This window comes from Carlito syrichta, unplaced genomic scaffold, assembly GCF_000164805.1.
Source record: "Carlito syrichta isolate Samal-C Ts95f unplaced genomic scaffold, Tarsius_syrichta-2.0.1 Scaffold288963, whole genome shotgun sequence".
In the NCBI taxonomy this organism is placed as follows: domain Eukaryota; kingdom Metazoa; phylum Chordata; class Mammalia; order Primates; family Tarsiidae; genus Carlito; species Carlito syrichta.
The window spans coordinates 358,345-374,046 of record NW_007233059.1 but is presented as its reverse complement, the minus strand read 5'-3'; the positions used below and the strand labels follow the sequence as shown (position 1 = coordinate 374,046).

Below are 15,702 nucleotides of genomic sequence, written 5' to 3'. Positions count from 1 at the left end.
ATTAACTGAAACGTAAAAAAAAAAAAAATCAAAGGATAAATCATTCCTTTTCATCTAGCCAGTGGTGCTTTTTGGCATGGTTGCCGGAATCTAAAAGTTTGTTTTTTCTCTGTGCCTTGTAAAACTACGTCCTTCGGTAGTTGAATTCTTGCTCTTAGTTGACTCCCCCTCCACAGCCCAACTCTCCAGCTAATATTTCTGAGTATCAGAAAAGAAAGCTTGTAAAATGTGTTCCTATTTTTTTTTTTAACTAAATTCAAACTTGCAGCTAAAGAAAAAAAACACTTGCATTCTGTTTACCTTCCAGGGCAGTGTCTGTTCCTCCCAGTCTCCATTTGTGCAGATGCCAGGTGAGTACTTCAGCTCAAGGAGCAATTAAATCCCTTTTGAGTTTAAATTAAGCACTGGGCTTCCACTCTTTTATAACTGCCTTACAGCTCTTTCAGAACTTTGCTCCTTTAAATAGTTATTTTGAAAACACACAAACAGTGAAGACAGACCTCATTCAGTCGTTTCTCAAGTTCCAATTTATTCTGTCTTGAAGGCAGCCTTTTGATCCCCTGCTCTGCTGAGGCTTTTTGGGCAAAGGCAACAGCAATGAGGCCCTTGATACAGTTTTAACAAGTTCAAAGTTCTGACACGATGTTCTGATCGATGAAAAACCTGCTTCAGAACAGAAAGAGAAAGCAACATAAGAGCAGACAGCGCAACGGCCATTTATTGGGTGCTCTGTATCTGCCAGGCTCTTAGTTCAGCACTTGAATTCATTTCAATACATATGTCTCATTAAATACTCCTGTGGGGATGAAAACAGGGCCTTCTGATAGTAGCATTGGACACTCATACACACAAACACACACAAAGGATGACAATCTCTCCTGGATCTCACACTCAGAAGTGGCACAGTCCTTCTCAGTAGTTTTATTCCCTTCAGAGCTGGATGAGGGAAGCAAATAAGAAGAATAGAAGATCCCAAGTATATAAATGCCTGCATGTTGCATTTCCCAATCATATTTACTTTCACTGAAATCTGCTCTCCACTACAAAGAAAATAAAGTCCGCAACCTCTCTTTCCATATAAAATTGTTCTTCCTCTTTTTAAGGAGAAAAAGAAATGCTTAAGAGAGGTTTTTCTCTTCCTGATTGTTTTGTCTGGAAACTGGAAATATAGACATGAGATTCTGAAAATCTTGTTTACATCATCTCAGCCTTAGCCTTTCCCATGGATATAAATTCACAAAAACAGGGCCTTATTTATTGATAGTAATATTCAGTGGCACAGATTTTTTTCCCCTCCAAGGACATATGCTTATAATGAAAACCCTAATCGTAGCCTTCAAGTACATGAGCAGATTAGAAGCTTTGGGTTACAGAATTTAAGATAAGAGTGGAGTGAGTGAAAACATGTTGTAAGTTTTGGTAGAGAATTTTGATTTCTTCCTCTGAATGATCAAATGCACATGTCGCTGCTGAACAAAATATTATACAACTGAGTTTATGGAAAATGTACAAGGCATGAGCTCTGCCATCAGGGAGCTTGCAGCTTGCCTGGAAAGATAGTTGTGACTCAGGTGACAAGAATAATGAGCATAGTAATAAGTGCCACACTGTGGGGTGAGCCAGTTCTGAGCACACAGAGTCAGAAGCTTGGAAGCGTCCGCTGCAGTTGGGGGAAGGAAAGGAGAACAAAAGCTTGCATATTCTCCCAGGCTCAGCCCTTTAGTGACTTCAGGGTGTCCAACCCCTTCTCAACTAGTTAGACCACAACCCACAGCAGCTGGAATAATTAAACCATCATTTAGACAGACCTGGAGTCTATGCCCCTGAACATGTTCTAAAATATCGTGTCTTTCCTGCTACCACTGAGCTACGAGATCTGGAACCTTTTCGCTGGCCTTACCCTGAATGAGATTCTTGTCAGTTTCAGGATTTCCCCTTTCTCTTAAGGGAAACATTCTGTGCCAGGCACTTTCTTGTGGTGAACTGAGACAAGGGTTGGGGATGGCCACCAGAGGGCAGCAAATAACACGAAACTTACCAACGCCAGGCAACACTGTGGGCCTCAAAAATTGGCTTCAGCGCAGCAATCTCATCAGGCCATGTCTCCATGCCTGCTAGAAGTGAGGCGCAGTGCTGAAGGTCAGCATGCAAAGACTTACAAAACAGAGTGCCAACTGCCTCCGATCTGAGGCAGGGCCATATGTGTCACCTTATCTGGAGATATTGCATCTCAGCGAAGCCCAGAAGCAGACTTTTGTTCAGGGCCCTGTGTGGGGCCTTCACTCAGAAGTTGTGAAAAGATGCTTCCCTCGTTAAAAATGCGAATGCCAAGAGATTCTTGGTCTCTTTAAGCCCAACCCCTTCCCAGCACAGCGTCGGGCACCTGGAAGATGATACACAATCCATGAGAGTGAATGACTGAACGGTTACTGTAGTCTAAAGCCAACTCGCCCCTAGAGGCAGAGTGAATTTTATTTTATCTTACTTTTTACTTTTTAAAAATATTTTTTATTTTAAAGATGTGGGACACAATTCAGGATTGGGAATACAAATGGACATCGTACAGAAATAGTTTGGGCCTCCTTTTGGTCTCACTTTGCCTGGTTTGAGATCAGGTGCCCTTGTTGGTGTTGTGTCCTCACCTCCACCCCAGCGGTACCCTGCTACTGCCAATCCCTTTCTTATGGTGTTATGGTAAATGTTCAGGGTCCACTATGAGTGAGAACATGTGGTAATTTGTTTCTGTGATAAATCACTGAGTATTATAGACTCTAAATCCATCCAAGTTGCTGTGAAGTCCTTACGTTTGTCCTTCTTTATGGCTGTGTAATATTCCATCGTGTATATGTACCACATTTTTTTAAATCCAGTCCAGTCTCGACGGGCACCACGATTGGTTCCATGTTTTTGCTATTGTGAATAGTGCTGCAATAAACATGCGTGCGCAGGTTATCTTTTTTTTGTAGAATGATTTGAGTTTCTCTGGGTATATTCCCAGAAGGGGGATTGCTGGGTCATATGGAAGGTCAATTTCTCGTTCTTTCAGAAATCGCCACACTGTTTTCCGTAGAGGTTGAACTAGTTTGCACTCCCACCAGCTGTGTAGACGCGTTCCCTTTTGTCGGCATCCTCGCCAGCATCTGTTGCTGTTTTATTAAGGAGGGCCATTCTTGGCAGGGTGAGCTTTAAGCACAGTCGTTATTTTTGCCGGAACAGTTAAAAGAGCGAATGCAGGAACATGCCCCGCTTTTCAAGACGTTTGGGCGTTGGGGTCGGGCCTGCGTTCGTAACTCGGTTTCCCGGGCAGAGATTCGGCTCCGGTAGGTGCCCTGCCCCTCCCGGGAGGAAAGCTCGGCCCATGCGTTCTCCTTTGGCCACAGGTTCACCTGCCATGTCGGGTTACTACGGCGTCAGAAGATCCTTCTTATCCGACTCAGACTTCCACAGCAGCAAACAGTTCTCCAGCGACGTCTACGCCTCCAGCGTGGCGAAGCCCTTTCCCGGCGAGCCCCCCGCGGGCCCGAGCCCCGCGGCCCTCCTGGAGCCCTACCTCGCGGAGCCCTACGGGGACCACCGCGCCCAGGCGCTCGCCCCCAGCGCGGGGTCCCTGTTCGGCGCCGCCCCGCTGCCGCCGCTCCTGCCGCCGCCCTTCCCCGGCGACCCCGCGCCTTTGGTCTTCGTGAGTATGCCGCCCGGGAGCGGGGAGGGTCCGGGCTGGAGATCTGGCCCGTTCCCTGCGCTTGGAAGCAGGTGGGAGCCGGCTCTGGCTCCCCCCGGGAGACCCCTGCCTGGAGGTGCCGGGACAGGCCGGCCCTGCCAGGAGACCCTTCCAGGGAGCCTTGCTCAAAGGCCCCTGGAAACCAGAGCGCCTGTCCAGGGCTTGGAACGGGGGTGGGGTGGGACTGTGAGGCAGGGTTTAGATCCACCTCATGAACACCCTACCGATTTTGCCAGAAGTTCACCCATCCCACCGGTGAAAGTCAGCAGCATCCCTCCAGATCATAAAGAAAGCGCCCTGTTTTCCATCTCTGGCTTAGTGACGCCATTATCTCCCAGGGCAGGTTTAAATTAAAGCTTGAATTACATTAAAAAGTTGATGCAGTTCATAAACTTCTTTCCAAGTTCCCTGACTTCTCTTCCCCCACACGATTTCAACCCCCGTGGAACCTGGTTCTCCCTCAGTCCTTCCACAGAGGTGAGTTCGTGAAGACGTGAAGACTACGCACATTAAAGAAAACTCTTATGCCCTCCACCACAAAGGAATCAGTCTCTAAAGATGGGATTTTAATCAGAAGGGAGGGGATGAGAATTATCGTTAAGTACCTCTTCTATGCCGGGGACTTCGATGTGCCCTTGTTCATTTAATACTTGCAACAACTCGGTCTTTGTTTATGAAAGCCCCGTTTTATACATGAACAAAGTGAGGGACTCAGAATCAGGAAGGTAGTCAGTGTCACAACCATGAATGAACCCAAATTTCTCCAGCCCCAAGCCTATGAGACTCCTTTCTCTTTGCTCACTGAGGGGCAGGGTGGGCTTCCTAGCCCATTTAAAAGCTCACCAACAAGGCGGAGGCCTACTTCTTCCAGGAGCAGACCAGGCGCCAACCTTCCCCCTGGTGTAGAGGGTATTCTAGCACCCCAAGTAATGTAAAGCTCAAAAAGAATGCAAGATATAGTGCACCGTAAACAGTAAAATGTTGCACAGATGTGCATTTATTATTCTTGCGTTTCACTCATTGAATGCTGCTTCCTGGGAAAAGGAATCTCAATATACGAGGATATAGCACATCTGATTCTACAGTGGGAAGGAACTAAAACTTTCACTGCTGGTGTCCAATGCCAGAGGGAAGGGCTGCCTGATAATGAGACTTCTGACAGCAGAGATGGCCCAGGGCTGCTCCGGGAGCCACAGCCTGGTAGCACCCACCCAGCTATCAGAGTGCTATCCAATGCAAAACCCCAGTGACCTTTCCATTCTCCTCAGAGGGACTCATGGGAGCAGACGATGCCTGATGGTCTCAGCCAGCCAGACCCTGTGCCCGCCGAAGCCCTGCAGACTTTGCCACCCAGCACGAGTTGCCTTTCCCAGCTCGAGTCCGGGAGCACCGTCCAGCACAGGGGCGCGAGCTGGGGGTCCTCCCTCGCTGGAGCTCAGTCCTACTCGCTGCATGCCCTGGAGGACCTGCACCATGCTCCGGGGTACCCCGCCCCGCCTCCTTACCCCTTCACCCCTTTCATGACCGTGTCCAACGACCTACCGCCCAAGGTGGTGCCGCTCTCCCCTGATGAGGAGACAGACACCGCTTCCCTTCATGACCCTTCACCTTGGACCAAAGAAGATGGGAGCATTGCCTGGGGCTCATATGAGTGCCGCAGAGCCTTCTGAGGGGTGGACCCACAGGACGTCTGTGCTTTTCTCTAACTAAGTTGAGTTCCGTCTTCCACAGATTGTTTGAGGTGTGTGGCTTGTTCAGAACTGGATTTTCAGGATAAACCCTCAAACCACTCTTTGGTAATGGATGGTGGCGTTTATTCATAATCCTCCCTACCATAACCCCACTGAAATAAAACACAATGTTAATTCAATATACCACGGACTGCATTCTAGCGAGACAACTTTACAGTGTGGTCTTTTTGGAATTTTTGTGACCCATTACATTCTGAATCTTCTGTTATCTTTGAAGTATCGTTTTTGGCATGATTTTTTTCCTTAAATTACATTAAAAAGTTTATGCAGTTTGTAAAACCTACTGATTTTTTCTGTCCAGTTTTTCTTAGTTATGAACTATGTGTGTTTTTCAGCAAAAGAGAATGGATGAGATATAAACAAGGTGTGGGCACGTAAAACAAAGCTCATTTTATGCCATGTGACTCTAAAGAGTTCCATGCTATGTGAACTTTCTTTATTACCATGATTTGTAAAAAAAGTACAGCACCATCTATTAATTCTTTGTTGTCTATAAAATAGGATGAGGTCAGGAGACTACAGCTTTGTAAATAACAGTTTTGTCTCTGCCCTGAAGCCAGGATGTCCCCAAGTTAGTCCAATCCACAAAAAAAGTCAAACTTTTTCTTTGATCATTGATAACCCTAATTATCAAGACATCGTCTCCCTAATGGAATAAGCCTACAGTTGTCAGAGTGGATGAGTAAAATGGGCATTCTGTGATCAAATAAGTATTCATAGATTTTAAAGGAAATACAAAACGTAAGGCTAAACTGCCAGCAAGACACAGCAGATCACACGGCACAAAAAAGCAAGAGGGCTTTGGACATGTGGCCAGGTGTGAGCCCGCAGAATGATACACACAGCATCTACTACTTGAAATAAGGCCTTGTTTGCCATCATATTGTTCAGAAATCCACAGCTCTTGCCATGTAGAAATGGAGATACTGACACCAGAAGTGTGTACGTTTGATGGGTGTGGGTTCCTTTGCCAAGCAGGCTCCCAGCATAAGGACCTACCAAGCATTGCGCCTGTTTGCAACCCCAGCCCATCCCAAATGCCTGGCACACATTTCACTTTGCAGATACATGCATAGAAGCATGCGGTATATATGCCCTTCTCCCATCTTCCTAACACCTTCCTTTCTTTACTCCCTTCTCACATCTTTCCAATCCCTTTGGTCCCTCCTGACCCTATGCCTTTTCCCTCCACCTTCTGGGAGCCCAGTCTCTCCTTTTCTTCCTGGCTTCCCAATGCTCCTCTGTAGTGTTCATCATGCCCTCTGTAACAGTGTTCCATACTCTACCCCAGCTAGGCAGAAGTCCAGAATTCAGATAAGGAAATAAATTCACTCGTAGAAGTGAATAAGTGATGCTCCTTCTCCAGGTCTCTGAGGGTATTTTCTGGCTCATCTAACACACTCCTCATTTCCAGAATGCCAGCGGACAGGTTTGGGTAGTGAACCTTCCTTTCCCTTGGGTCCCTCCTGGTAGAGAACACCAGAAGCGTGTACGTTTGATGGGTGTGGGTTCCTTTGCCAAGCAGGCTCCCAGCATAAGTCCTACCAGCAAGAGCATGTGTAACCCTCAACTGCTGGGTCCCCTATCCTATTTCTCCCTCCCACCAGCTCCTTCTGGCAGCCTGAGCTTTTCTCTGTGACTGTTTGCAGAGTAGTGAAAAGGTGATGACCGTACTGTAGGGTGGTGGTATTCACTGTGGGGGAGAGAAGCTGCTCTTTCTTAAATCCAGTGTGACTTGGGACCCCAATCCTGATTCCCAGTATCTTTGGCACAGCCGGCTGTCATTCAGCAGTTACTCATACCTGGACAGCAGGCCCTGCATCAGAAAGAAGAGATCTGGCCCTCTCTGCAGATATACAAGCCTTCACAAGGGTCTCAGAGTCACATTTCAAAAATGGCGGTGTGCATTCATAATGATCTCAGTCATCTACTTTTTACCATTTATTACTAAGTATCACCAGCACAATAAGGGTGTATAAAACATAAATATGTGTCACAGAACTCTTAACTTTCATCTTATCATAACTCTGACTAGTAGGCATGCTCATATCTCTTATCTGGCTGTTACCTACTCGTGTATCAGGTTCATTCTTGTCCTAACAACCTGAAGATGCATTGATTGGCTCTCAGATAGAGAGAGCTTAGCAACCAGACCTTGGAACAGAGGTGAATGCAAAGATGTGTATGTTCTTCTTAAAGCTACCAGTCCCTTTCAGAGTGCTGACCACATTAATTCATAAGATGACATAAACAGACCCATGCTTTAACTAGTATCCATTTCAGTTACCTAGTATATAAGGGCTTGGGGGCAAGGAGGAGTGATGCTAATCATTGCAAATGGTAAATGATTTTTAAGAATTCTATTTAGTGTAACAATGTGTTTCTATATTACATAGATTTTAATTTGTTTTATTGCTCTGGGAATACTTTGTTAAAAGGCAAAGTCAGACTGCAAAATTCTGACAGGGAACTTCTATCTTCCATTCTATTTTTCCTTCAAGTTCTCCATATTTTTTTCTTTTTCTTTTTCTTTTTTCTTTTTTTTTTAAGGGTTAAGTATACAAATATTCGTTATGCAGGTATCCTTGTTGATGAGGTGTTTCTCCTTCTCCCCCAGCAGAATCTCACTACTGCCAATCCCGCCCCACCCTACCCCCAGCAATTTTCCACTACTGACAATTCTTTTCTTAGAGTCTTATGATAATTGTTCAAGGTCTACTTATGAGTGGTTCTCTGTATTTTCTACTGCATGTGGGGAGTAACTGCACCTTTTCATAAAAATGCACAATACCAAAATATGAAAAAAAAAATGTGATTCTTCTCTCCCGAGACTTCCTTAAACTTGCTTTGTGCTGACTCACAGCTTTCCTGAGAAAGCTCTCAAAAATTAAAGAGTTCAGGTTCTGAACTCCAGCTGTTTCACATCCTGCGCAGGGTTTAGTCAAGATTTAAAGTAAGCAGAGAGGATGATGTCAATCAAGTTCAAGCCACTGAAGGAAGCTGACTAGATGATAATGTCAAAAAGAAGCCGAAAGCAAAATCTGCCCATGCCACAGCTGCAGTATAAATAATTGTCCCATGAATCACTGCAAACAGACATAGTGTGTGGTTGAAAATGTTTGTGTTTCTCTTACAATGTTATACAAATCCCAAAGAATGAGAGAAGAAAACCACATCGTTATCTCACTTATTTAATAAATGCTTTCCAATGATCATTGCAATTTGCTACAGCTCAAATAATAATATGATACCATGGTCCTATTGTGGTAGTTAAACAAGACTGAAGTAAAGATAAAAGAATTATTAACCCCAGTAGCAAAATATACGTTGACATACATATATGCATATCTATGCACACACATATATTAAAGTACTGCATCTCTGTGATCCATCTTTCAATATGTAAATCTAAGTAATAATTTAAAACAAGAAATAAAACATCAGTTATACTTAAAGTACCAAAATAACAATTGATGTCTAAGGTTAAAGTCACATTACATTATAGTGATTCTACCAACCACACACCAAAATTATTCTCTTTAGTTCCTATCATTGGGTTCTGCTACAATATCCTCTCTATTAGAAAAAGAATGTTACTCTGTTCATCTTACACACCATTGACTCTGGAGAGATTAAATGTAAAATCATACACTTGAGATAAAAAGTAAGGCAACTCAAAGGGGAGACTTGAATGGCTCACCTCTGTGCCCCTGAACCTGGCTCAAAGACCAGCATATCATAGGTGCTCAGCAAATCATTGTTAGATTGAACTAAAATTATACAATAAAGAATAACTATTGAGTCCCTGATTCTACTGGTGACAACTCTCTGAAACCAGTGTATAAGAAAATTCTCACCATGTTTAGTACTTAACATTAGTCATCCTCTCTGCTAATTCAGACAGTAGGTGGATATTGGACTTTAGTGGTAATATATTTAGGACAAATGATTTAGTATTTTTAAATGTCTTTAAGAAGTAAAAAAAACTTTGAAGCAGCACAGAAAAAATATTGATATACTCATTTAATATCTACATGTAGTACAATATATTGCCAAGAAGTCTTATAAATAAAAGTTATTCAATGTTTGATATTATCTCTGGTGTAATTTAAAACAAGTATGATAAATAAATCAGGAGCTAGAATCATCAATGATCAAGCAAAATCAATAATAAAATCTTCTATAGTTATTGCCAAATGATGACATCATGTTATATTTGATCTTTGATACAGAAATATCCTCTAATTGTAACCTCTGATAAGTAAGATGTGTGGGTTTGCAGTATGCAATGTCATTGTTAGTGCATTACAAGAAAATAAAGGAGAGCAGTAAAAAAATGTTACAAGTTCCAAGAGGGAAAAAAAATGTGGATCAAATAAATAATATCTGGGAACTAACTCTTTTGCATTAGGAAAACTGATAGATGCCCCTGCTAAACTTTCCCTCACCAAGTAATTTGAATGGAATAATTCAAAAGTTTTAATGCTTGATACGTTAGTCATAAATGAAACATCACTCAACTTTAACCTTGGTGGTATTTTCATAGGTTTTCATCCCAGTATTCTTTATATGTTTTTGTATGTTATATAGCATAATACAACATATTTTAAATAACAAAAGATGCACTTTGCAAGCAGTGTATGATGGCATTTCTCTTATTTAAATGATGAATTATTAAATGCTTGCTCCCCCATGGAAACCTCTTAAGGGTGTCTTAAAACTTTGAATATGTCTTATGAGGAAAGACCGACTTAGCACAAATCATTAAATAACCTTCGTCTAATAGTCTTCCCAGTCATTTTCATATGGACCAATTGTTCACTCTATGATCCAAAAAGCAATTGTTTCCTCCATGTATTCAAGTTTTTGGAACTCGATATTTCCTACAAGGTTTGGTAACAATGTCCCAAAGTTAAGGTGACAAAAGAACTTTGCATTCATAAAAAGAATTTAGAACTGTAGTCAAATTTGGAGGGAATAAATGACCCTTTTTCCTTATACTGAAAGTCTTGTAATATGCATGTGTCTACATTTAATAAAATCTCCTACTTATGGGAAGAAATACAATGCTCTGCAGTGTCTTTTGCATGTAAAACTTTTCAGTTAAACGATTCAGTTCAAAGCTTTAAATAGAAACCTATTATCATCATTTTGGGTACTGAGTGAATTTAAGAACAATGACAAACTGAAGGGTTTCTGAGCTCAGTGGTAAGGCTAACCAGAGAGCTGGGGTGGGGGTGGGGTGGCCATGGTCATTTCTTCAGGATTAGAACCTGATTTGGTCAGCGCAGATACTCAGCATCTAAACGTTGGATGAATGAATGAACCAATGAATGAACTAAACAAATCCATAATTAAAAAGCAGCAGTATGGAACTGGAAGAACAGAGCAGTTGTTGGTAGAAACCAGGGCATATTTATCTTTGTGTTCCTGGTGCTCAGTGCCATGCCTACTACATAGTTGATGCTCAATTAGTACCTAATTGGTTAGCCAGGTGTGGTGGTTAATGCCTATAATTCCCAGCACTTTGGGAGGCCGAGGTTGGGGGATCACTCAAGGCCAGGAGTTTGAGACTCTTAAAACCCAGGCCCACACCTGGGCAACATAGCGAGCCTTTGTCTCTACAAAAATAAAAAAATTATTCAGGTGTGGTGTCATGTGCCTGTAGTCCCAGCTACTTGGGAGACTGAGATGGAAGAAGTGCCTAAGCCCAGGAAGTTGAGGTTGTGGTGAGCTATGATCATGCCACTGCACTCCAGCCTAGGCAACAGAGACCCTGTCTTAAAAAAAAAAAAAAAGCTCTAATTGGATTATGGTTCAATCACCAACCATTATATTTAAAGTAGTCCAACAATGGAACACATTGTCTTACAAATAGTAATCTCCCATTTCCTCTACACAGATTCTACTATAGGCCAGAATCTCAGCCAAGCAAGGCAGACACCTGCAGAGGTGTTGGGAAAAGACCCTAAATCCCTCTCAGTCGTTCAAAGATTCCCTTCCAACACCCAAATATCAGGATCCTATGTACAGTTTCAAGCAAATGAGGCTGTTAAAACCTGTTGAAATCCCACAACATTTTTGCAGTCTTTTATTAAAATCCAAAGAGATGATCGGGACATCAGGGCAGACAGTCCAGAGGTGGCAATGCCCCTGGCAGGAGGGACGAGTGCTCGGTCTGAGAATGCAAAGCATCATCAACCAAATAAACAGCTTATCCTCAACTCTAGTCAGTCTCTTTCTCAGGTTTCTAGTGTTCTCAGTGTTTCCCAAATACCCTCAAGTCAGCATGCTGCAGTCTGAGCCTCCTCGCACATGCTGATGGCAAAACAGCCCACACCAAGATACTTCCACATGTACAACATTGAAACGTATGTGCATCATGCTACTGGTGGCATTTTTCCAATGCCACTCACAACTCATTAGTGGGTCATTAACTAGTAATTCCCTACCAACATCTATTTTCTATACATAGAATGAAATGGGAAAGATGGGATAAAAATAGGAAGTATCAGAGTGCCTCACATACAGAGATGCACATTGCTGCATGAAAAGTTTGTTTTAGGGCCGGGCTCGGTGGCTCAGTCTGTAATCCCAGCGCTTTGGGAGGCCAAGGTGAGTGAATTGCCTGAGCCCACAGGTTCAAGACCCGCCCGGGCAACTTGGTGAGACCTCATCTCTACAATAAATAAAAAATTAGCCAGGCGTGGTGGTGCACACCTGTAGTTCCAGCTAATTGGAAGGCTGAAGTGGAAGGATCACCGGAGCCCAGCAGGTCGAGGCTGCAGTGGCCAGGAGCATGCCACTGCACTCCAATCTGGGCGATGGAGTGAGACTCCAACTCAAAAAAAAAAAAAAAGAAAAGTTTGTTTTATTAATGCAGATACTGTTACAGAGACACGTGAACCTATAAAATGAATTTCTTATTGTGGGTCAAAGTCCAGAAAGTTTGAAAGCTTCTGTTATAAAAGATCAGGAAGACAACATCGATGAATAAGAGCAAGGGCTTTGGAGACGAACCTAACAAAGTTGAAATTCGAATTCTGCCATGTATGTGCTTGATAATCTTGGCAAGCCACTTATCCCTTCAAGCCTGTTTCCTCATCTATGAAATGGGAATGCTGAACAATAAAACACCTGATATCCAATAAATAATCAATACCACTTTAGAGAGTCTTCTTTGAGAGACACCCATATGAGTGTTCCAGGTCTAGTCATACTGGAAGCTCTATAAGGAAGATTCACAGCATCTATTTAGAAAGATTCTCCCTTGCCGGGCTCAGTGGCTCAACCAGTAATCCTGCGCCTTTGGGAGGCTGAGGTGAGTGGATTGCCTGAGCCTGCGGGTTCGAGACCCACCTGGGCAACTTGGTGAGACCTCATCTCTACAATAAATCAAAAATTAGCTGGGCGTGGTAGCACACGCCTGTAGTTCCACCTACTTGGAAGGCTGAGGCGGAAGGATCGCCGGAGCCCAGCAGGTCAAGGCTACAGTGGCCGGGAGCAGCCGTTGCACTCCAGTCTGGGCGACAGAGTGAGACTCCAACTCAAAAAAAAAAAAAAGATTCTCCTTTGCCTCTATGAGCATGGAGTTGGGTCCTTTACCTGTGTTTGTGCTTTGGAATTATAGAAACAACAGGAAACAAGCCTCCTTAATGCCGGGATAAAAACCAGAAGGAAACTTCTTTTTCAAAACAGGACACAGGCCTGGGGAATTCTAGTTGTCTGAAGTTGTCAGCCAGTAACAGCACTGGGATGTCCATCCCAGCAACAGGGACCATCACAGAAGACCCCAGGACTGCTGCCATGATTCAGGCAGAGGCTGCTGGAGGAAGAGCCAAAGAGAGCTCTGCTGTCCCTGCAGACCATGACCTCAGAGGGGTAGTTCCCGTCGCCAGCTTTATCTGCCTCCTCCCCAGGGCAGCCAATCACCAGCACCAACCTCCATGGTATTGCCAAGGGAACTCAGTGGCCTTCTGCCATCCCTACGTAAAAGGAGAGGCTAGGAAGGAGATGAAGGCTGAAAGAATGAGACAGCACCCCAGAACAGGGGAATACAGAGACAGGCAGAGAGCCAGGGAGAAAAACAGCAATGCAGACAAGAAAGGAACAAAACAAGTGACAGGAACAGAGAAAGAAAATGAAATGGTGGGGGGGGGCAAAAAAAAAAGGTTTTAAAAAGCAAACTAAAAAATAAGAGTAAGAAAAAAAGGAGAAGGGCAAAAGAGAAATGAAACAATGGAAGATCCTATAAGGACAAGAGGGCATCCTTGATTGCAAACTGCTTTGTTTACTCTTCCTGTAGAACGAGCAGTGCCCAGCCACAATCGGGAAGCAGACACCAGGTAGGAGGTCAGGAACTTTCTCCATTCCCATTGACCTTCCCTTCCTCAGACCGGGTCCTCAGACCTGACTTCCATCAGGAAAACCCAGGACCAGGCTTGGGGGCTTTTGGAGAAAGAGGCTCCAGAAGCTGACAGATTCCAGCTGGGCTGGGAACAAGTACACTCCATCCTGCTCTCCACTGCCAGGTGCCACCTCAGGTGTCCCCAGAGACATGGCTTCAGCTGCCAAGCAACTCCTACCCATCAGCCCCGTCATTCTCAGAGATGCCCTTTCCGAGCTCTGCATGTCCACCCTGCATCCTACACATTCGAGGGCATTCAGATTTTTTTCTGTAGGCCTTTGGGGCTAAATTGCACTTTCTGCATTTCAGAGAACTCAGGGAGCAAAGAGTAGTGGCCTATAGCCATCACCTGGTCTGGCATCCTGGAAATACCTTCCCTAGGAAAGGGAATCCCACCCAGTCTCTCTGTCTTCTCGTGCTGCCTCCTTCCCTTGGGGACTGTGGGAGGATTCAACAGGGCACTCACTCCCTCTGGGTCATTCCTGTCTCCTCCACCTTCCAAATCACACAGAAAAGGCACAGCAAGTGCTTGGAAGATGACCCAGCATGGTTCCAAGTCATTTGGAGGGGTCAGGCCTGGAACAAGGGGGCAGCCTGACATCAAATCCCTCCTACCTCGACCCCAAGTCTGTCACCGTTTTCTACTATGTGCTCCTACAAAAAAAAAGGCAGGGGTGGCTCTAGAGGGAGAAACGTCACACTGCAGTGATGAAACACTGGCCTCAGAGAATCTCCAGAGGGCGAGGCTCAGGGTATCCCCAGCTCCACCAGGCGGAGCAAAAGGTCTTAATGGGCACACAGACATTCTGTGCTAAAACCCCAGTGTGTGGGGCCCAGGAAGAGAACAGGATGAGGGCAGAGGGGAACCCTCACGGAGCCAGGCAGGGACAGAGGAGACCAGGCACAGAGCTAAGGCCTCTGCTGGGCCTCGGGTCTGCTCCTGGGCCCGGAGTGACTTCTTGCTGTGCCACACCCGTTGACTGCCATGTTCACTCCCCAGAACCTGAGATTTCCCCTTAAAACGGAGATCGGAGGTGTGAGCATCAGTCTGGCCAGTCAGCCTGGCTCAGGTGGTCACTGGGGGCAGCCCAAGTCACTCATGGCTTCCGAGCTGCCCTTGAAGCTGAAATACAGAGCATCTTTGAGGACACAAGCTCTGTCTGTTGGAAGGAGGACAAAAATGCTCAAAATACCGTAAAAGCAAGGGCCAGGCCCCAAAGGGGTCTCACTCCCTGTTTCTCTGGACTGTCTGTGGGGTGCCTGTGTGCAGGATTTCTGCAGAAGATAGTCCATTTTGTTAAGCCTTTGAATATTCAAATTGAAAGTATCGCGCAATCATTGATTGTCAAATCATGGGTTTCTAGAGGTTTTAAATACTTGGCATGAGGGGGAAAAAACTCAAACCTATACCCGAAGGTATAAAACATTAATTCTGTTTGTCTCCTGCTCCAGGGACCTGGATGCAGCCGGATGCTTTGTGAAACTTTAAAAATGTGGCATCTCTGCTTCTCTCCCAGCACAGGAGTGCTACCAGGCGCTGAGTCCCTGCAGCTGCAGCATCCAGCCACCGACCCAGCTCCTGCTGACCATCATGTCGGGTAACTCGGCTGCTCCTTCTGGGGTCGGGTCACGCGGGCCAGGGGCGCAGCGATCCGGGTGTATCTCCCCCAGCTTTTCCTGCACAAAACAGAGAGGTACAAAGTCAGAGCAAGCGAGTAAGAGACGGGGATCTGGAGAGGGCGCGGGCCACGCTGTGGCCGCTCCCACGCGGCGCCTGCCCCCGAGGGCAGCGGCCCAGGGGTCGAGAGGGTCGCCGCGGACCCCAG

At 45.0% G+C, this 15,702-nt stretch overlaps 2 protein-coding genes across 2 annotated transcripts in view; both read left to right on the top strand.

The window, feature by feature from the left end:
* Positions 1–5,739, top strand: part of CUNH11orf53 (chromosome unknown C11orf53 homolog) — a 28,424-nt gene extending 22,685 nt beyond the window's left edge. Inside the window, exons 2-4 of the mRNA XM_008054032.2 lie at positions 308–350; positions 3,381–3,679; positions 4,987–5,739. Coding sequence (XP_008052223.1) covers positions 344–350; positions 3,381–3,679; positions 4,987–5,388 — 708 coding nt within the window. The 5' untranslated portion in view covers positions 308–343 and the 3' untranslated portion in view covers positions 5,389–5,739. The remainder of the gene's footprint in view (positions 1–307; positions 351–3,380; positions 3,680–4,986) is intronic.
* A 9,496-nt stretch (positions 5,740–15,235) lies between these two features.
* The window catches only part of COLCA2 (colorectal cancer associated 2), a 10,615-nt gene continuing 10,148 nt past the window's right edge, over positions 15,236–15,702 (top strand). The window contains exon 1 of the mRNA XM_008054031.2: positions 15,236–15,474. Within this exon, the coding sequence (XP_008052222.1) occupies positions 15,468–15,474 (7 nt within the window). The 5' untranslated portion in view covers positions 15,236–15,467. The remainder of the gene's footprint in view (positions 15,475–15,702) is intronic.